Here is a 22994-nt window from a genome sequence, read left to right as displayed (position 1 = left end):
AATTGATATTTTTCCTGCCCTTCATGTCAGACAGTATCATCCCAGCTTCAACAGCATATGTGGAGTATAATGGTTATCCTTTAGACAAAGTGTCACATTTTTTTAATAATACTACCAACACTACTGTTTAGTATCGAAACTTGGATTTTGGTTGGGATCCAACACTGCAACAATCCACCTATGCCAGCTACTCTGCAACTGCCAATAATACTTTATAAATACAGCCACCAATCTATTGTCTGCAACGTTAGCCAACTGATTGTTATGCTACTTTTGACATGCTGCTCAATGACCTCCAGAGGTACTGATTAGGTAACTCTTTGTCAACCACAGGCCACCAGAATGGAAGTGCTTGCAAGGATAACCACATTTTTGCTGGGCTGATCAATTCAAGATAGTTAAATACACTAATGAGAGTTATTCTGTGAAACACTTGGTCAACATAACGTTGAACAAAATGCCTTGTGTTATCTTGTTTCCCCAAGTTCACTATCACTGTATCAGCCTTCTGTAATTATTGAATTGATTGAGATATTGTCCTGAGCATTATGACCAGGTAGTAAATATGAGACCAAATTGTATAGTATCAGGGCTCTAATAGAACCAGATAGTAATACAACAGCATGCATTGCTGGTGGTGCTTCTAGCAGTGTTTTCTAGAGGCCCCATTATGCTACAGATACACACTTGGTGCTACGACAAGAGAAACAGCCAAACTAAATCTGGGAATGTTCAGAAATAATGCCGTCATCATCTATAGTAACTTATCAACAGAATTTGATTGGTGAAGTTAAATACCTATAACTGGTTCTATAAAGATCTTCAATCTCTCTGATTAATCTCTTGTAATTGCCAAAGTACAATAAATACTCCATGAGGTAGATTTTCACTTAACTGCCTGGGCGATAGTGTGGATCGTCTGTTGCTATTGAAGCCACCTGATTTTCATTCCATTGAAATCCATGGAATGAAAATTAGATGGGTTATATAAAGGACGGATGAAACGTTCAGCCAGATTACTGTGAAGGCAGTGAAGATGAAAATCTAGCCCTATATATCTCAATAAAAAACATTTTCTTTTCAGCTGCCAGTTCCAATGTTCATTCCAACAACGCTGGACAGTGCAGACAGAATAATCGAAACAATCCAAGAAATAAAGGAGAAGATTCCCTCAAACCCTTTTGAAGCAGATCTTCTAACAATGGCTGCAATGATCGCAGAGGAGGAGGAGAAAGAGAAAACAATTTCACATGGTGGTCAGTATAGATTAGAAATGTAATGTCCAGTTTCTAATCCAGCTGTCTGATATTTAGTTTGGAGAATGATTACATATAACATCCACTCAAACCTGTCCCGAAGGTGGCGCAAATTTTTGTTCTTTCAACATATAAGAGCTACAGGAGCCTATCTTTTTAAATAGTTCAATGAAGACTTTCTTTTAACTCTTGGTTTCTGTTAATCGCATAGCCTGAGGTCAGCAATGTGAGTGCACAAACAATTGTGTGCCTGGAATTAGCCTCCACTCTATTATTGAAGTCAGTGGGACTAAGGAAACATTATTAGGGTGATAGTAAGTGGTTACAAAAACAGCTTGTATTGATACAGTACCTTTAACATAAACAGTGTCCCAATGTACTTTACAGAGAGGAGAGGAAAAAAGAATGGACAAGAAATTGTGGTGCATGAATTTGGAGAGATGATGAAGTTTGGTTGAAAAAATGGATTTCAAGATGATTCATAAAGGAGAGAAAGAGGAAAAGCAGACGGATTTGGTTAGGGAATTATGGCTGAAGGTTCTGTCACTAGTGGTGGAGTGAAGGAAGTGGAGATGTATAAAAGGCCAGAGTCAGAGGAGCAAAGGGTGGAGTGAAGGAAGTGGAGATGTATAAAAGGCCAGAGTCAGAGGAGCAAAGGGTGCGGGAGAGGGCACGAGGCTGGAGGAGATATTAGAGATAGAGTGGGCCAAGGCCATTGAGGGATTTGAAGATGAGGATTTGAAATTTAATGCATTGGGATTCAGGAAGCCAATATAGATCAATGCGAATGGAAGCGATTGGCAAACATGACAGTGCAGGAACAGGATACGGGCAGCTGGCATTTGAAAAAATTTGAGTTTTGCTGAGGATGGGAAGCCAGTAAAGAGGATATTGGGAAATTGAGCCTCGAGGTGACAAAAACATGGTTAAGGCACTGAGGTTAAGGGTGGGCACAGGCAAACAATGCTGTGAAAGTGGAAATAGGTGGTCTTTGTGATCGATAGGATGTGGGGTCTGCTCTGGTTTGAACAGGGCATTGAAGTTTCAATCGGTCTGTTTCAGGCTATGCAAATAGCTGGGAAGGGGGAATAGAATCAGTGGCAAGTGGGTGGAATTTGTGGCAGGATGAAAAACAATTGCTTTGGTCTTCCCGATGTTGGAGAAAATCTTTATTCATCTGTGACTTGATTCCAGATAAGCAAATGCAGAATTTTAGACATGAACCACACCATTGTGTAGTGCATACATGTCACAGAGTACGAGCATGCCGGTCACCACTTCATAGCATAGTGCATTTATGCCCTAGAGTGCACGGGCATAGCTTTGTATCTACCATACCCTAAAGTGGAAGGTTAGTAATGTCGGAAAAACTATTGGTGGAACTGCTGAGCGGTGACCAAGCACTACTTCATGGGAAGGGAAAGGAAACTTGGGAGTGCAAGCAAGTTCAGAATGCATGCACATACATCTGTAGCAGCTAATTACAGAATAAGCTTGCCAAATTTTGGGAGTGGATTGTTTGCGTACCTGCATGGGATACTAAAGAAGGAGAGGAAATTTAAAATTCAGGGAAGATATTTTAAAAGCTTAATTAGTATAAAATCTCATAGTTGGCTACAGTTAATTTTTATGTTGCAAGGTTTTCTGTTCAATGAAATACAAAGGAAATTAGTTGGGTTAGCACCCACCTCATCCCAAGAAGTCCTGTGCAATACTACTGTATCCTCACTCATGGATGTCCTTATCCACACATGTACATGCTTCTTGATTAAGCTCCATCCACAAGTGTATGTATTTATGTTTGAGTTTGTTGCATTCCTGACATTGGACTGTTTTTAAGAATTGTTGATCTGATTCACCCACATACCAGAACAATATCTCAGTAAAATTACTTTTGACCTCTTGAGGAAAGGGATGCTACTTAAACATGGGTCTACCTTAATACACTCTCCACTGCAGTTAGTATACAAAAATTTAATTGGAATTTTTCTTAAGGGCTAAAGACATACAATTCCTCATTTTTCCCTTTTGAAGGAAGTCATGTGGTAAAGTTGAATAAATTGTCAATCTGAGCAAATGTTCTATTCACTCCTTTCAGATCAGGGTAGCACGTACAGCGGGGATCTTGAGTCAGAGGCGGTGTCCACTCCACACAGCTGGGAGGATGAACTAAGCAATTTTAATCTGAAACAGTCTCTCTCATCTGCACCTCCACCTCCACCTCCACCTGAACCGGAGATACAGTCAGTCCCCATTGAAGAACCTGAGGATGATCTGGAAGCAGACATAACAATAGGTCAGTAATAGCAGACAACTGAAAGGTTTTATAGTAATGCGTGTCTTTGAAAGTAAAATCTGGATCCAATTCATCTAAAATGCTGTAATCCCCTCCTCCCCCTCCCCCCCCCCCCCCCCAACCCCAAGCAGCATTACAAAGTTTGAATCTTAGAATTTAATTACTCAAAATTTTTTAAATCAATTGGGGTTTCATGATAACCCAGTGGATAAATGCACTGTATGTTATGGTACGGAACCAGATGGACGAGGACACTTTTTGATCCAATACCTGGCTTATGCAGCATTAGTTGATGCCTGCCTGGACTGCATATATATTGTTGCTGGCCTGGGAAAGGACAAAATTAAACCAGAGTTTTTGTCCTTCATTGCTATATGCTGACTTCTGTTTGAAAGTGCATATTTGTGAGAACAGGATCAGATTCAACTGTGGTCAAATCGCCTATCGACATACATTGTTTAGGCATGCACATGGAGAATAAGCATTTGGACGAAATACTAGACTTTTCCTGCACCTGTGGAATCGTACCACAGCATCAGTCAATATCATTAGGAGAGAAGAGGAGAAAATTGGAAATGGTTGGAGGTCCAGTATAAAAAAAAAGTATAAAAGTTAGACCAGAGTTCAAAAGGAAGGATAAATTAGCCCTAGAATGGGTACAGTGCAGATTTACCAAAATGATACCGGGGCCAAAAGGGTTGAATTATGAGGACAGGTTGCATAAACTTGGGTTGTATTCCCTTGTGTTTAGAAGGTTGATGGGTGATCTAATTGAGGCGTTTAAAATGATGAAAGGATTCAGTAGTAGGTGCAGAGAGAAGCTATTTCCTCTGGTGGGGGATTTCAAAACGAAGAGACACAATCTTAAAATTAGAATTAGGCCATTCAAGACTGAAATCATGAAGCACTTTTACACACAAAGGGTAGTGGAAATGTGGAACTCTTCCCCAAAAGGCTGTGGATGCTGGGTCAATTGAAAATTTCAAAAGACTGAGATTGACAGATTTTGATTAGGTAAGGGTATCAAGGAATATGGATCAAAGGCAGGTAAATGCAGTTGAGGTCGAGATCAGGCATAATCTAATTAAATGCCAGAACGGGCTTATGGGGCTGAATGGCCTACTCCTGTTCCGATGTTCTTAAACTATTTGATGTGGTGAGTCAGCAAGTCTGTATTCAGAGTGAGTTCAGTTTAGAGTTGTGACATTCTGGACATATACATAAACCCACTGTAAAACCACTACTGTCTCCCACAGACAGGACTTCACACGTTTCCCAGGTTTCATGGTGCTGAAATGAGGCCTGTAGTTACTGAATAAAACTTGTAAATCAAACCTGATTTTAACCCATAATCATTGCTTCTATGACAGAAACTGCTATTTGGAATGACCCCCTTGCATTGCTCCCAGTGACTGTAAGAAAACTTGTTCCTATTCTAGTATTAAACATCTAGGTTGATGTAAAGGAAAATGGTTAAGAACAAAATTGCCTGGAAGTACCAGAGATCAGTTCATAATTACATATGGACTAGTAAATTGCCCGTGGCGTTGTCAATGGTCACTTGATGAATATGTTTTTTTTAATATACAAGATGGCAACAGAGTTCATTTCAGAAGCACGCTCCATAGAGCCACCTACTGACTAGAGGCTGCAATTACATGATCACAGGCAACTATTCAAATTTAGGAGTTTTATTCTAAATGTTTACATAGGCAGATTTATTGTTAAATGTTGACCTAAAAATGTGATCAAGAAGTGTGACAAAGAAGTTGGTCAGGAAGTATGTGCTAATGGGTTAATATTGATGGAATCTTGGGAGTGAGTCATATGCTCTGTCTCTTATCTATGAGGAGAGAAGAAAAAATTTATTTTGTATTCGTTCATGGGACGTGGGCGTTGCTGGCAAGGCCAGCATTTATTGGCCATCCCTAATTGGTCTTGAGAAGATGGTGGTGAGCCGTCTTCTTGAACCGCTGCAGTCTGTGTGATGAAGGTTCTCCCACAGTGCTGTTAGGTAGGGAGTTCCAGGATTTTGACCCAGCGACGACGAAGGAACAGTGATATATTTCCAGGTCGGGATGGTGTGTGACTTGGAGGGGAATGTGCCTGCTGCCCTTGTCCTTCTAGATGGTAGAGGTCGCAGGTTTGGGAGGTGCTATCGAAGAAGCCTTGGCGAGTTGCTGCAGTGCATCCTGTGGATGGTACACACTGCAGCCATGATGCGCCGATGGTGAAGGGAGTGAATGTTTAGGGTGGTGGATGGGGTGCCAATCAAGTGGGCTGCTTTGTCCTGGATGGTGTCAAGCTTCTTGAGTGTTATTGGAGCTGCACTCGACCAGGCAAGTGGAGAGTATTCCATCATACTCCTGACGTGTACCTTGTAAATGGTGGAAAGGCTTTGGGGAGCCAGGAGGTGAGTCACTCGCCGCAAAATACGCAGCCTCTGACCTGCTGTTGTAGCCACAGTATTTATGTGACTGGTCCAGTTAAGTTTCTGGTCAATGGTGACCCCCAGGATGTTGATGGGGGATTCGGCGATGGTAATGCCATTGAATGTCAAGGGGAGGTGGTTAGACTGTCTCTTGTTGGAGATGGTCATTGCCTGGCAATTGTCTGGCGTGAATGTTACTTGCCACTTATCAGCCCAAACCTGGATGTTGTCTAGGTCTTGCTGCATGCGGGCACAACTGCTTCATTATCTGAGGGGCTGCGAATGGAACTAAACACTGTGCAATCATCAACGAACATCCCCATTTCTAACATATTATGATGGAGGGAAGGTCATTCATGAAGCAGTTGAAGATAGTTGGGCCTAGGACACTGCCCTGAGGAACTCCTGCAGCGATGTCCTGAGGCTGAGTTGATTGGCTTCCAACAACCACTACCATCTTCCTTTGAGCTAGGTATAACTCCAGCCACTCAAGAGTTTCCCCCTGATTCCCATTGACTTCAATTTTACTAGGGCTCCTTGGTGCTACACTCGGTCAAATGCTGCCTTGATGTTAAGGGCAGTCACTCTCACCTCACCTCTGGAATTCGGCCCTTTTCTCCATGTTTGGACCAAGGCTGTAACGAGGTCTGGAGCCGAGTGGCCCTGGCGGAACCCAAACTGAGCATCGGTGAGCAGGTTATTGGTGAGTAAGTGCCGCTTGATAGCACTGTCGACAACACCTTCCATCACTTTGCTGACGATTGAGAGTAGACTGTTGGGGCGGTAATTGGCCGGATTGGATTTGTCCTGCTTTTTGTGGACAGGATATACCTGGGCAATTTTCCACATTGTCGGGTAGATGCCAGTGTTGTAGCTGTACTGGAACAGCTTGGCTAGAAGCGCGGCTAGTTCTGAAGCACAAGTCTTTAGCACTACAGCCGGGATGTTGTCAGGGCCCATAGCCTTTGTTGTATCCAGTGCACTCAGCCTTGTCTTGATATCATGTGGAGTGAATCGAATTGGCTGAAGACTGGCTTCTGTGATGGTGGGATATCGGGAGGAGGCTGAGATGGATCATCCACTTGGCACTTCTGGCTGAAGATGGTTGCAAACGCTTCAGCCTGGTCTTTTCACTCATGTGCTGGACTCTGCCATCATTGAGGATGGGGATGTTCACGGATTTTCCTCCTCCTGTTAGTTATTTAATTGTCCACCACCATTCACGACTGGATGTGGCAGGACTGCAGAGCTTTGATCTGATCTGTTGGTTGTGGAATCGCTTAGCTCTGTCTATCGCATGTTACTTCTGCTGTTTACCATGCATGTAGTCCTGTGTTGTGGCTTCATCATGTTGGCACCCCTTTTTAAGGTATGCCTGGTGCTGCTCCTGGCATGCTCTTCTACACTCCTCATTGAATCAGGGTTGATCCTCTGGCTTGTTGGTAATGGTAGAGTGAGGAACATGCTGGGCCATGAGGTTACAGATTGTGCTGGAATACAATTCTGCTGCTGCTGATGGCCCACATGTATACATGTCCAGTGGCACTGATGTCAACACTCATTTCATAGGGAGATTTGAATCATGAAAGTTGTTTACTTTTCCATTTCAAACAATGTAAAGACTCTTGAAGATGGTACTTGCATACTTAGCTTTTTACTTAATTTTTGAAATAGCTACCTTTGAATCATCACGTCGAGATCGAATAGCAACAGCACGACAGCATAGGGCAAAGCAACGTGCAAAGAACAAAGATGGCTTCCCGCAGCCAAGGAAACGGGTGAGCTTGGACTGGGCTGGGGACTTGATTAGTACTGGAGAACTTTTATAATCCTATTCGTTTTGTAATTAAGCTTGATTATTGCGTTTGATTGATGCATTCATACCGTGAATATGCTTACTCACTGGGAAGTACAAATTAGATTGTTGATTTTGGCCATTGAGCTTTTTTGAGAAGAACTGTAAGAACTGTTGTTTTTTTAAATTTTAACTCTTTAGGGAAGGAAGAAATCTATTGTTGGGTACACCCGAGATGTTTTACAGGAGCCTGTAACTGGAGGGAGTGACGTGGGTCTGTTTCTAAAATACATGTATGGTGTGAAGGCTTGGAAAAGATGGGTACAATTTAGGAACGAGAAAGGAGACCCTACAGAGGAGCTGCGATTTGGATGTAAGTAGTTAGAGGAGACATTTACCTTACGTTGGATCTAAAATGAAGTTAGTTCTTTATTTGTTGCCTTCCACATAATTCAATATATCACCCAAGACAACAAAAGGAGAACATTGCAGGTAATGTGCCAAATGATATGAGATATATCTATCTAGAAATATATATATCTTCATTGGCAAGCAGTCCCTATCTCATTTCTGGTTGCCAGTGTAGTGGATCCACTTGTTGCCATTTATGTTCTCATCCTTGATATTTTTAGTAATATTTTCTCCTGTCCCCTTTTTAGGCACAGATTAATCAAGGACAGTCCACATGGATTTGTTAAGGGAAGGTCGTGTCTGACTAACTTGATAGAATTTTTTGTGGAGGTAACAAGGAGGGCCCATGAGGGTAGTGCGTTTGATGTAGTCTGCATGGATTTTAGCAAGGCTTTTGACAAGGTCCCACATGGCAGACTGGTCAAGAAAGTAAAGCCCATGGGATCTAAGGAAGGGTGGCAAATTGGATCCAAAATTGGCTCAGTGGCAGGAAGCAAAGGGTAATGGTCAACTGTGTTTTTGTGTCTGGAAGGCTGTTTCCAGTGGGGTTCCGCAGGGCTCAGTACTAGGTCTCTGGCTTTTTGTGGTATATATTAATGATTTAGACTTAAATGTAGAGGGCATGATTAAGAAGTTTGCAGGTGATACAAAAATTTGCCGTGTGGTTGATAGTGAGGAGGAAAGCTGTAGACTGCAGGAAGATATTAATGGGCTGGTCAGGTGGGCAAAAAAGTGGCAAATGGAATTCAATCCAGAGAAGTGTGAGGTAATGTATTTGGGGAGGACAAACAAGGCAAGGGAATACACAATAGATGGGAGAATACTGAGAGGTGCAGAGGAAGAGAGGGACCTTGGAATGCATGTCCACAGATCCCTAAAGGTAACAGGACAGGTAGATAAGGTGGTTAAGAAGGCATACGGGATACTTTCCTTTTATTAGCTGAGTCTTCTGTAGGCATGTAAACAGTAAACGGGTAGTAAGAGGAGGGGTAGGGCTGATCAGTGACCAAAAAGGAGATCTACTCATGGAGGCAGAGGGCATGGCCGAGGTTCTAAATGAGTACTTTGCATCTGTCTTTACCAAGGAAGAAGATGCTGCCAGAATCTCAGTGAAGGAAGATGTAGTTGATGGGCTAAAAATTGATAGATGAGGTACTAGAAAGCCTAGCTGTACTTATGTAGATAAGTCACCCGGTCCAGATGGGATGCATCCTAGGTTGCTGAGGGAAGTAAGGGTGGAAATTGCAGAGTTAGTGACCATAATCTTCCAAACATCCTTAGATACGGGGGGTGGTGCCAGAGGACTGGAGAATTATAAATGTTGCACCCTTGTTCAAAAAAGGGTGTAAGGATAAACCCAGCAACTACAGGCCAGTCAGTTTAACCTCGGTGGTGGGGAAACTTTTGGAAACGATAATCCGGGACAGAATTAGCAGTCACTTGGACAAGTGTGGATTGATTAGGGAAAGCCAGCACGGATTTGTTAAAGGCAAATTGCGTTTAACTAACTTAATAGAGTTTTTTGATGAGGTAACAGAGAGGGTAGATGAGGACAATGCGGTTGATGTGTATATGGACTTTCAAAAGGCGTTTGATAAAGTGCCACATAATAGGCTTGTCATCAAGATTGAAGCCCATGGAATAAAGGGGGCAGTAGCAGCATGGATACAAAATTGGCTAAGTAACAGGAAGCAGAGAGTCATGGTGCACGGTTGTTTTTCGGACTGGAGGGAGGTGCACAGTGGTGTTCCCCAGGGATCGTTTCTATGACCACTACTTTTCTTGATATATATTAATGACTTGGATTTGGGTGTACAGGGCACAATTTCCAAATTTGCAGATGACACAAAACTTGGAAGTGTAGTGAACAGCGAGGAGGATAGTGATAGACTTCAAGAAGATATAGACTGGTGAAATGGGCGGACACCTGGCAGATGAAATTTAATGCAGAAAAATGCGAAGTGATACATTTCGAGAGGAAGAACGAGGAGAGGCAATATTAACTAGAGGGCACAATTCTAAAATGGGTACAGGAACAGAGAGATCTGTGGGTATATATGTGCACAAATCATTGAAGGTGGCAGGGCAGGTTGAGAAAGTGGTTAAAAAAGTATACGGGATCTTGGACTTTATAAATAGAGGTGTAGAGTACAAAAGCAAGGAAGTCATGATGAACCTTTATAAAAAAACTGGTTTGACCACAACTGGAGTATTGTGTTCAGTTCTGGGCACCACACTTTAGAAAAGATGTGAAGGCCTTAGAGAGGGTGCAGAAAAGATTTATTAGAATGATTCCAAGGACAAGGGGCTTTAATTATATGGATAGACTGGAGAAGCTGGGGTTGTTCTTCTTGGAACAGAGAAGATTGAGAGGAGATTTGATAAAGGTTTTCAAATCATGAAGAGTCTGGACAGAATAGATAGAGGGAAACTGTTCCGATTGGCGGAAGGGTCAAGAACTAGAGGACATAGATTTAAGGTGACATGAGGAAAAACTTTTTTACGCAGCAAGTGGTTATGATCTGGAATGCAATGCCAGAGGATTGATGGAGGCAGATTCAATCATGGCTTTCGAAAGGGAACTCGATAAGTACTTGAAAGGAAAATATTTGCATGGCTACGGGGATAGGGCAGGGTAGTGGGACTAGCTGGATTGCTCTTGCATAGAGCTGGCATGGACTGAATGGCCTCCCTCTGTGCTGTAAACTTTCTATAATTCTATGCATAGAAAATAAGAGCAGGGAGGTTAAGCTACAACTGTATAAAACACTAATTAGGCCACAGCTTGAGTACTGCATACAGTTCTGGATACCTCATTACAGGAAAGATGTGATTGCACTAGAGAGGGTGCAGAGGAGATTTATGAGGATGTTGCTAGGACTGGAGAATTTTAGCTATGAGGAAAGATTGGATCGGCTGGGGTTGTTTTCTTTGGAACAGAGGAGACTGAGGGGTGATTTAATTGAGGTGTATAAAATTTTGAGGGACCTAGATAGAGTGGACTGGAAGGACCTATTTCCCTTAGCAGAGAAGTCAATAACCAGGGGGCTTAGATTTAAGGTAATTGGTACAAGGATTAGAGGGCAGCTGAGGAAAAATGTTTTCACCCAGAAGGTGGTAGGGGTCTGGAACTCACTACCTGAAAGGGCGATAGAGGCAGAAACTCTCATCACATTTAAAAAGTACTTGGATATGCACTTGAAGTGCCATAAGCTGCAAGGCTACGAGTCAAGTGCTGGAAAGTGGGATTAGACTGGATAGCTCTTTTTCAACCGACACAGACATGACTGGCCGAATGGCTTCCTTCTGTGCTGTAAATTTTTCTGTGTTTCTTTTCGGCCTCTACACATCATACCTAAGCCAAGAGAATGGGCATGCAATCTGCTTCCAAACTTTGGTAATGCTGCCCTGTAATTGGGTAACAAGAGGTTTCAAAAAGTGGCCTTGAACGTTAATCACAGTCTTTTTCTTTATTTTTTCCCATCACTCCTTGTGGAGAAGTGCCAATCCTCAGCTTGATGTCTCCGTAGCACATCATGCTGTGACATTTGTAAGATTACACATCCGTACAGGTTTCTCTTTTCATATAGGCATATGAAGAAAGAACTTGTATTCATATAGTGCTTTCACCTCCTCAGGATCCCCTGAAGCAATTCACAGTCACTGAATTACTTTTGAAATGTAGATACTTGTTTTATAGGTAAATGAGGCAGCCAATTTGTGCACAGCATAGTCCTACAAACAGCAATGAGATAAATGATCAGTTGATTTGTTTTGAGTTCACTGAGGGATAAATATTGGCCAGAACACCAGGAGAAGTACCCATGTTTCTTTGAAAAAGTGCTATGCGATCTTTTATGCCCACCTGAACGAAAAGGCGGGTCCTCAGTTTAATGTCTCATCCTCTGACAAAGCAGGGCTTAGACAGGACTGCACTGAAGTGTCAGTTTAGATTATGTGCTGAAATCCTGTTATCAGGCTTGAACCCATAACTTTCTGTGGTTCTAAGTTGGTTGTAATACACGCAACTAAATTAGGTATGAATCTTGCTGCACATGCAGTCCAACATCCAGGCTAATGCCAGCTGTTAGCAGATGCACAGAGAACCTGGGCCCTTTTATGCCATGAACATCACAGCCCAGGTAGAAACCTCACAGTGTGGGGAATTGCAGAAGTAAACCTATTGCACACCAACCCAATGTACCACTATTTAAAAAAAAACTCTTGGTTTCAATAACAGCATTTGTTTTGTAATTAGTGATGCCACCTTATTAATGATTTACACAAATTTATGTACAGCTCGACCAATGAAATTAAAGGAGGACATCCTTTCATGTACTGCTGCTGAGCTCAGTTATGGGCTGTGTCAATTTATTCGAGATGTACGGAGACCAAATGGAGAAAAGTATGAGCCGGACAGTATCTTCTATCTTTGCCTAGGAATTCAACAGGTATCACACAATATTAACAATACTAAACTGACAAGTTGATATGGAGCTTTTCATCTCACAGTTTAAAAAGACACAGTGATACATGGGAGATGGCTACACATACCCATGTAGGGTATTATTTTCTATTATAATCAGTGGATTAAATTGTGCTTTGGGGGTAGAGCTGCATTCACTCTAGCACTGACCTGGTGTTAGTACCCGACTATTCTATTAAACTGTAATAATTGGGAGAGAGGCAGTGAAAATTGCATTAATGTTCTACCAAGCCAGAGAATGATTTGCTCCATTGTTTTAATACCTTTATTGGCTGATTTTCTTTATAAATACAGCTTTGTGTAATGTACTCTTGTGACCAGGGGATGGCATCAAACTCTTGCTGCTCTTATATTTTTAACTTTTATTTTTGTTCAACAAAAGCATTCATTATTTTCCAACTAACAGACTTCTAATAAGAGTTTTACAACAGTTAAAGGTTCAATAAATAGACTTGTCTGGAGAAAAATAATGGTAAACTTGGAATGTCCAAAACATTCAGACCCTGGAGGAAATGATCAACTTTCAATTCTGTTTTCATACAAGAGAAACCTCTCCCTGTATAGGTCAACAATGGACAAATACTGTTTTTAGTCAGGCGATGCCAAAGAATCACATTTATTATTTTAAAAGAATGTGACCAGTTTCCCTCATGATGGCACATACTATTCATCTCGCTGCCCACCCCCACCGCCCCCCCCCCAAATTTCTCCCTTTTCCAGCCATCTATAGGGCACGTACCTCCTATGGCCAGTGGTACCAAGCCTCTTCATAGGCCTCTGCCAATCATGCTCTAAGCAGGTCACCAAGGGATTTTCAACCCCGTGTAGGGTCTCTTTTGGCCTCTAGTTCGTGCCTTGCTCTGCAGTTTATATCGGTAACTCAGCAGGACAGGAGATTGAACTCTGTGACAGTATCTGTTAACATTCCAATGTGTAACTTCAACACACAAACAATGTAGCAATTTTGAACAGTCCTAGGCTGCTATTAAAGACTGCCTTACTCTAAACAGGATCTGGGTGGCACGGTTAAACGTTGTCATTTGACCTCTTAGAACTGTGTTGAAATCTAGGCCACAGAGGCTGTTCATGTTTTCAATGTGACTTGAGTTTGCCACTCTCAGCCAGTTGCCACAGTCTAGACTACAAAACTGCTTATTTTTCAGCATTAATTGTCTGGCTTTGTTAGAGGACAGAGAATAGTGAGTATCACACTGGTGTAGTAGCTGATTTTCTGATGTACAGATAGTTTAGGGAGAGCTTTACTCTGCATAGAATATATAACCCGTGAGTGTTTAATGCTGGCAATGAGTGCAAAAGTACGGAAGATGTTCCATTCCCAACTCTGACCTTGAGCATAAAATCACCTGAAAAGGAGAGGGGGAAAAGTTCTTGCCTTTGAGCAGAATGTAATATGTATAACCTTCATGTTTCATCACAATTAAAATTACAGAAGTTGCTGGATATACATGGTATACAACAGAGCTATCAGCATCTGAAAAGAGAGGTAAAAGTTTGGGATGGAACCCTTCATCACAATGGTTCCAACAGAGGCCCATTAAATTTTAAACCTGTCTTGTCAAATAATGACCTTCCAGTGTTTTTTTTATTTCTGATTTCTCACATTCAGTTTTTCTATCTGTAATTCAAATGGCCACTGAGAACTGTATAATTCAGATATTCTGCTTTCTTTCAGTACATATTTGAGAACAGCCGGATTGATAACATCTTCACAGACCTTTACTACACAAAATTCACATCAGAACTTACAAAGGCTCTGAAATGTTGGCAACCGCAGCTTATCCCTAGTGGTAAGTGTCTGCACACGGAATCCTTGCCCGTTTGAGAACTACAGTAACATTCTTTACCACTTTTGGAAATAAAACTTAAATAATATCTCTTTACATTGGTTGTAGTGCCTCATAAAGGTTAAATTTGGCGTTATTCCTGGGAGGACGCAAATAGTGTTACAGCATGGGGTCTATTGGAGTTATAGCAAGTGGGATTTCAGCTTTCATGTGTACGGAGTGGGAGAAGCACACATTCCATTCCTTTATATATTGCATAACCTTATGAATGCTATTTTTATTTAATAGTAGTTCTTTGTTGACTTCTTTGGCTAGTAGGGCAGGTGGTTTGACCAAAGTAATAGATTGGAAAAAAGCTAATTTTGAGGGAATGAGAATGGAACTAGGGAAGATAAACTGGAAAAAAATATTGACAGAGATAGAACAGCAGTGGGAAATATTTAAAAAGGTGATCAAAAGAGTTCAGGAGAAATATATTCCGCTAAAAAACAAGAACAAACTAACCAATAATGAAACACCATGGGTGAGTAAAGAGATATGGGCAAAATTGAAATGAAAAAGAAAGGCTTACACAAAATACATAGACAATGAAGGAGAAGATGACAAAAGGAAATACAAAGAGGTTAGGAAAGAAGTAAAAAAAAACAATTAGGAAAGCAAAAAGGAAATATGAAATTAAATTATCAAGGAATATATTAAAAAAAAGTAAGTCTCCTACAGCCATAAATAACATAAGGGAAACCAGGATAGGGATAGGGCCACTAAGGGATGCACAAGATAAACTCACAGGTAATGAGAGCGAAATGGCACTTTGCCTCAGTATTTGCCCAGGAGACTAAAAGGTTGACATGACATGAGAAGAAGAGATCAAAAAAGATATCAAGACATTTAAGATAGAAAGGGGGGAGATAATCGATAAACGAGTTAAACTTCGAGAGGATAAAACCCCATGTCCGGATGGTTTACATCCGCGCATACTAAAAGAAGCTAGGGAAGAGATTAGAAATTAGAAAATGGTATATATTTAAAAAGGGAGATAGAACAAGTCCGGAGAACTATAGACCAGCTAGCTTAACGTCATGGTAGGAAAGATAATGGAATACTTACTCAAAAATGTAATAGAAAAACATCTAGAAACCGAAAATATAATAAAAAATAGTTAACATGGATTTCAAAAGGGAAGGTCATACTTGACCAACCTTTGAATTCTTTGAAGCAGTAACAAAAAGAGTAGACAAGGGTAATGCAGTAGATGTAATAAAATGGATTTTCAAAAGGCCTTTGATAAAGTGCCGCATAGTAGACTTATGACTAAGGTCAGAGCATGTGGAGTCTGTGGACAAGTAGCAGAATGGATAGCAAGCCGGCTACAAAACAGAAAAGAGAGAGTAGGGGTTAAAGGTAGTTACTGAGACTGGCAGAAGGTGGGAAGTGGTGTTTCACAGGGATCGGTGCTGAGACAACTGCTGTTCACCATTTACACAAACAATTTGGACTCGGGAATCGGAAGTACAATTTCAAAATTTGTGGATGACACCAAATTGGGGGATATAGTTAATACTGAGGAAGACCGCAACAAAATACAAGAAGACGTTAATAAACTTGAAGAATGGGCATGCAAATGAATATCAATATAGATAAGTGTGAGGTGGTGCATTTTGGTAGGAGGAATAAGGAGGCCACATACTCCTTGGAAAATAAGAGTCTGAATGGAGTAGAGGAATAAAGGGATCTAGGTACACATTCACAAATCATTATAAGTAGCAACAAGGTAAGTTAACAAGGCCATCAAAAATGCAAACGAAGCACTGGGGTTAATTTCTAGAGGAATAGATTTGAAAAGCAGGTAAGGTACAAGTTAAACTTGTGTAGAACCTTGGTTAGATCACACTTACAGTACTGTGCACAGTTCTGGTGTCCATATTACAAAAAGCATATTGAGGCATTGAAGAAGGTACTAAAAAGATTTACAAGGACGACACCGGAACTGAGAGGTTATAACTATCAGGAAAGACTGAGTAGGCCAATAAAAAATTCAGAAGAAACTTCTTTACCTAGTGAGTGGTTAGAATGTGGATCTTTCTACCACAAGGGGTAGTTGAGGCCAATAGCATCGATGCCTTTAACGGGAAGCTAGATAAGTACTTGGGGCGGGGGGGCGGAAGGAATCGAAGGATATGCAGATAGGGTTAGATGAAGTAGGGTGGGTGGAGGCTCGTGTGGAGCATAAACACCAGCACAGACCAGTTGGGCCGAATGGCCTGTTTTTGTGTTGTAAATTCTATATAATTCTATGTATTTACTTATTGCCTCAATTTGCTGAGAACTTATCTGTCAACAACTGAGTGAGTCGTGCAAGTATTCAGCATGGTTGCCGCCAAATGGAGTGCTATGCTACAACAGGACAAGCTGTTACAGCAGGACGCACGCACACTCTCGCTCACTCTTTAGTCACGGAGTTGACAACAACCCAGACATAGAAACCCAGTCATTGCCATTGAAAATGCTTTTCTCTTCAATAAAAATTACCGATTGTCTTTAAGTTGTAGTCAAAGTACTTCATATATGAACATTAAGTTTGATGAAGTTTATGGATCTTTATCTTCCTCTAGTTTGAACCTTTTTATTGAAGTTTTAAAATTTATGATGCACTATTTTGGTGCAATTGATGAGATAAATATTTATAAGAAAAGTGAGAAAATAAGTCATTTTATGAGCAGGTTACTTCTTGTGCTTGATGCTGTATTCACTGTTTTGTCTACAGGCCAGTTATTTTGTCGGATTGAAGAGGAACATTTATGGGAGTGTAAACAACTTGGAGCGTATTCTCCAACAGTTCTTCTCAACACATTACTGTTCTTCAACACCAAGTACTTCCAGCTGAAAAGTGTCAGTGAACATATGAAGCTTTCGTTTGCCCACGTAATGAGATGTACAAAGTCTCTGAAACATAACACGAAGCTGACCTACCTTCGATTCTTCCCACCTATGTATAAAAAGGACAAAGATATAGGTACAAACGAATCTGTTTTTCTTACCAAATGTAAGGTAGCATAACGGGTACAACTTGATGAAGCTGTATCACAAAATGGATGATAGTTCTTGAGGATACAAAAAGATCCAAACAATTTGTGCTCAGGCAAAGTAGGGAAGCCCTGAGTCCTCCTGTAGACTAATGCTTGGTTATCAAACTGTGACCTGCAGCTTAATTGTTCCCCATGATCTGTGGCTTTCAGACTCACAAAGCACTTCTGTCCAATGCTGTCTGGCTGATGCTGCAATTGCCAATCAATCTACTTTGGTCGTTACTCACAATTATCTCAATCTGTGTATGCTTAGTGTACTTGTCAGTCATGCACTTCCCCATCTCCAGTGCATATTAGTGAAGAAACAGTGGAGTTGGATGTATATGCCACTTTGTAGCAATAACTGTGAATCTCTTTATTCCTATGAGTAAGCGGTTAAAACAGTTACGATTTCAAGTATTTGCAGCAGTAAAAAAAAAACCTCAAATCCGGTGTTTTGAATTGTTTATGTTTTTTTTTATTCGTTCACGGGATGTGGGCGTCGCTGGCAAGGCCGGCATTTATTGCCCATCCCTAATTGCCCTCGAGAAGGTGGTGGTGAGCTGCCTTCTTGAACCGCTGCAGTCCATGTGGTGACGGTTCTCCCACAGTGCTGTTAGGAAGGGAGTTCCAGGATTTTGACCCAGCGACAATGAAGGAACGGCGATATATTTCCAAGTCGGGATGGTGTGTGACTTGGAGGGGAACGTGCAGGTGGTGTTGTTCCCATGCGCCTGCTGCCCTTGTCCTTCTAGGTGGTAGAGGTCGCGGGTTTGGGAGGTGCTGTCGAAGAAGCCTTGGCGAGTTGCTGCAGTGCATCCTGTGGATGGTACACACTGCAGCCACAGTGCGCCGGTGGTGAAGGGAGTGAATGTTTAGGGTGGTGGATGGGGTGCCAATCAAGCGGGCTGCTTTATCTTGGATGGTGTCGAGCTTCTTGAGTGTTGTTGGAGCTGCACTCATCCAGGCAAGTGGAGAGTATTCCATCACACTCCTGACTTGTGCCTTGTAGATGGTGGAAAGGCTTTGGGGAGTCAGGAGGTGAGTCACTCGCCGCAGAATACCCAGCCTCTGACCTGCTCTCGTAGCCACAGTATTTATATGGCTGGTCCAGTTAAGTTTCTGGTCAATGGTGACCCCCAGGATGTTGATGGTGGGGGATTCGGCGATGGTAATGCCGTTGAATGTCAAGGGGAGGTGGTTAGACTCTCTCTTGTTGGAGATGGTCGTTGCCTGGCACTTATCTGGCGCGAATGTTACTTGCCACTTATCAGCCCAAGCCTGGATGTTGTCCAGGTCTTGCTGCATGCAGGCTCGGACTGCTTCATTATCTGAGGGGTTGCGAATGGAACTGAACACTGTGCAGTCATCAGCGAACATCCCCATTTCTGACCTTATGATGGAGGGAAGGTCATTGATGAAGCAGCTGAAGATGGTTGGGCCTAGGACACTGCCCTGAGGAACTCCTGCAGCAATGCCCTGGGGCTGAGATGATTGGCCTCCAACAACCACTACCATCTTCCTTTGTGCTAGGTATGACTCCAGCCACTGGAGAGTTTTCCCCCTGATTCCCATTGACTTCAATTTTACTAGGGCTCCTTGGTGCCACACTCGGTCAAATGCTGCCTTGATGTCAAGGGCAGTCACTCTCACCTCACCTCTGGAATTCAGCTCTTTTGTCCATGTTTGGACCAAGGCTGTAATGAGGTCTGGAGCCGAGTGGTCCTGGCGGAACCCAAACTGAGCATCGGTGAGCAGGTTATTGGTGAGTAAGTGCCGCTTGATAGCACTGTCGATGACACCTTCCATCACTTTGCTGATGATTGAGAGTAGACTGATGGGGCGGTAATTGGCCGGATTGGATTTGTCCTGCTTTTTGTGGACAGGACATACCTGGGCAATTTTCCACATTGTCGGGTGGATGCCAGTGTTGTAGCTGTACTGGAACAGCTTGTCTCGAGGCGCAGCTAGTTCTGGAGCACAAGTCTTCAGCACTACAGCTGGGATGTTGTCAGGGCCCATAGCCTTTGCTGTATCCAGTGCACTCAGCCGTTTCTTGATATCACGTGGAGTGAATCAAATTGGCCGAAGACTGGCTTCCGTGATGGTGGGGATATCGGGAGGAGGCTGAGATGGATTATCCACTCGGCACTTCTGGCTGAAGATGGTTGCAAACGCTTCAGCCTTGTCTTTTGCACTCACGTGCTGGACTCCGCCATCATTGAGAATGGGGATGTTTGCAGAGCCTCCTCCTCCCGTTAGTTGTTTAATTGTCCACCACCATTCACGACTGGATGTGGCAGGACTGCAGAGCTTTGACCTGATCCGTTGGTTGTGGAATCGCTTAGCTCTGTCTATAGCATGTTGCTTCCGCTGTTTAGCATGCATGTAGTCCTGAGTTGTAGCTTCACCAGGTTGGCACCTCATTTTTAGGTACGCCTGGTGCTGCTCCTGGCATGCTCTTCTACACTCCTCATTGAACCAGGGTTGATCCCCTGGCTTGTTGGTAATGGTAGAGTGAGGAATATGCCGGGCCATGAGGTTACAGATTGTGCTGGAATACAATTCTGCTGCTGCTGATGGCCCACAGCGCCTCATGGATGCCCAGTTTTGAGCTGCTAGATCTGTTCTGAATCTATCCCATTTAGCACGGTGGTAGTGCCACACAACACGTTGGATGGTGTCCTCAGTGCGAAGACGGGATTTCATCTCCACGAGGACTGTGCGGTGGTCACTCCTACCAATACTGTCATGGACAGATGCATTTGCGACAGGTAGATTGGTGAGGACGAGGTCAAGTAAGTTTTTCCCTCGTGTTGGTTCGCTCACCACCTGCCGCAGGCCCAGTCTAGCAGCTGTGTCCTTCAGGACTCGGCCAGCTCGGTCAGTAGTGGTGCTACCGAGCCACTCTTGGTGATGGACATTGAAGTCCCCCACCCAGAGTACATTTTGTGCCCTTGCTACCCTCAGTGCTTCCTCCAAGTGGTGTTCAACATGGAGGAGGACTGATTCATCAGCTGAGGGAGGACGGTAGGTGGTAATCAGCAGGAGGTTTCCTTGCCCATGTTTGACCTGATGCCATGAGATTTCATGGGGTCCAGAGTCAATGTTGAGGACTCCCAGGGCCACTCCCTCCTGACTGTATATCACTGTACCGCCACCTCTGGTGGGTCTGTCCTGCCGGTGGGACAGGACATACCGAGGGATGGTGATGGAAGAGTCTGGGACGTTGGCTGAAAGATATGATTCTGTGAGTATGGCTATGTCTCAGGCTGTTGCTTGACTAGTCTGTGGGACAGCTCTCCCAATTTTGGCACAAGTCCCCAGATGTTAGTAAGGAGGACCTTGCAGGGTCGACTGGGCTTGGTGTTTTGCCGTTGTCGTGTCCGGTGCCTAGTGGTCCGATGCCGGGTGGTCCGTCCGGTTTTATTCTTATTATGACTTTTCGTAGCGAGATTTTACAACTGAGTGGCTTGCTAGGCCATTTCAGAGGGCAATTAAGAATCAACCACATTGCTGTGGGTCTGGAGTGGGGAACTGCCTGGGATGCAGAAGTGACACATTGAGACTCAAAAACCCTGACTGGCCTAATGCATTCTCTTGTAGTAGCAGTCCAGCAGGCCATCGTTAACTGTGCTTTGAACATGGCAAGCAGTCAGCAAGTGATTGTTGACAAAGACACTTTGCCAACAGTGCATTCACGCTATAAGTTTAGTGTCAGTGTGAAGTGATTTCAACTTCGACTCCAGATTCAGGCAGCATTTACGCTATAACTGCAGAGTTGGTACAATGCTACAGTTAATGTGAACGCACCACAAGACAGCCCATTAAAACATCTGTAGAGAGGTTAATGGAAGGGGATTGATTCTATTCGGTTTGAGAACATGTTGGCATCGGCACTTTATACAGTAATATTTGGTTAGAAGTTACACTCTTGTCATTTCATTAATGTCTTTGAAATTTAGGAGGCTGACAGTGCAATTTATAAATCCAGATTTTTATGGAAGTTCATGGCATCTTAGATGCCAAACAAATTAGTTGGCAGCTACAGGGCATCAAATGAAGTCACCTACCTGTGTAGTCACCAATAAAAGAGCGCAATAATGAAAAAATATGTGGTCCAACACAAATAATAACTTTAAAGCAAGCCCTACTGTGTTTTAACATTGTGCAGTAGGGCTGCTCTTCTAGGATAGTGCTTAAGGAGTTTAAGGGAAAGTAGCATGTAGCATATGATATTAAACATGCCAAAAAGGACTAATGGCATGTAATGACTTGTCTTCCGACATAAAACAAAGAAACACTTCCAATGTGAAAGAAGAATTCCTGGGTTGGGGTTTGACAGCCATTTTTAAAAAACCTAAATTCCACAATTTCTCTGAAAATATCCATTGGTATAACATTGCGAGATTTGGATGAAGGCAGAGATTTCAGTCAGTTTAAATGTAATTATGTATCTCAAAACCATTGTCTATGTATTAGTAAGGAATCTTGCAACACCAGGTTATAGTCCAACAATTTTATTTTAAAATCACAAGCTTTCGGAGATTATCCCCTTCGTCAGGTGAATGAGTGAAAGATTCTCAAATCGCATGTCTTATATTAGGCTGGGACAGCATCACACCAATCAAAAGGTGTCGTTGTTGTTCAAACAGGCCAGTCACGGAGAACAGCACGTCCCAGTACACTGGATATACATTGTGTCAATTACACAGACAGAAAGAAAGAGACCCAAATGGCAGAGAGAGAGAGAGAGAGAGAATATCAAAACACATAACTTTTTTTCCTTTTTTGCTGGTGGGGTTACATGTAGCATGACATGAACCCAAGATTGTTGGACTATAACCTGGTGTTGTAAGATTCCTTACGTTTGTCCACCCCAGTCCATCACCGGCATCTCCACATCATATGTATTAGTAGTGATAGGTGCATCTTAATTATAGAGCGGGGTTTTTTTTCAGTGCAAGTTACCCTGTTGAAATGCTAAGTAATCAATGTGGTGCTGACTTTTAATTGTTTTTCCATATTTTAAGATTTTTTGTCTTGCTTAAAAGCAAGAGAAGAAAGTTAAAGGCTGAGAAGCATAAGATCTGAGTTTAAGCCCAGTGCTGATGTCACCACAGGGTCAGAGGAGATACTGTTGCATTTATTAATTTCTGCTTCTAATACAGATAAATTACAGTTTGGAAAGAGGAAACGCAGTGATGAGGAGGAGGAAGGTGCTATGGAAATGGCTGAAAACACCGATAATCCACTCAGATGTCCAGTGCGCCTCTTTGAATTCTATCTGTCTAAATGGTACGCAATCGTTTTTCTGGTAAAATCAGTCTGCAAAGATAAAATTAAAAGTGCACAAAATGAAATAAACTTACTGTTTGCATATTGACATTTTCTTGTTTAATGTAAAAATTAAGGATCCTTTTCAAAATCCTACGGAGTCAAATTTGAA

The 22994-nt window shown here is 42.4% G+C and overlaps 2 protein-coding genes across 6 annotated transcripts in view; one reads left to right on the top strand and one right to left on the bottom strand.

Annotated features, from left to right (window-relative positions):
- zmym4.1 (zinc finger MYM-type containing 4, tandem duplicate 1) overlaps positions 1-22994 on the top strand; it is a 127171-nt gene that overhangs the window by 100683 nt on the left and 3494 nt on the right. For all 4 annotated transcript variants that reach the window (XM_068006459.1, XM_068006460.1, XM_068006458.1 and 1 more), the window contains 8 exons: positions 1085-1256; positions 3355-3552; positions 7658-7761; positions 7980-8151; positions 12489-12640; positions 14369-14483; positions 17245-17493; positions 22717-22843. In XM_068006459.1, the coding sequence (XP_067862560.1) occupies positions 1085-1256; positions 3355-3552; positions 7658-7761; positions 7980-8151; positions 12489-12640; positions 14369-14483; positions 17245-17493; positions 22717-22843 (1289 nt within the window). The remainder of the gene's footprint in view (positions 1-1084; positions 1257-3354; positions 3553-7657; positions 7762-7979; positions 8152-12488; positions 12641-14368; positions 14484-17244; positions 17494-22716; positions 22844-22994) is intronic.
- Positions 3216-22994, bottom strand: part of LOC137342528 (gap junction alpha-4 protein-like) — an 87148-nt gene continuing 67369 nt past the window's right edge. The window contains exons 3-4 of one of the 2 annotated variants that reach the window (XR_010967283.1): positions 13415-13590; positions 3216-3530 (exon numbers count right to left, since the gene is read on the bottom strand). The gene's annotated coding sequence lies outside the window, so the exon portion shown is untranslated. The remainder of the gene's footprint in view (positions 3531-13414; positions 13591-22994) is intronic. The other variant, XR_010967285.1, reaches the window with a different exon arrangement.

This window comes from Heptranchias perlo, chromosome 26 (genome assembly GCF_035084215.1).
Source record: "Heptranchias perlo isolate sHepPer1 chromosome 26, sHepPer1.hap1, whole genome shotgun sequence".
In the NCBI taxonomy this organism is placed as follows: Eukaryota; Metazoa; Chordata; class Chondrichthyes; order Hexanchiformes; family Hexanchidae; genus Heptranchias; species Heptranchias perlo.
This window is presented reverse-complemented; position numbering and strand designations above follow the sequence as displayed.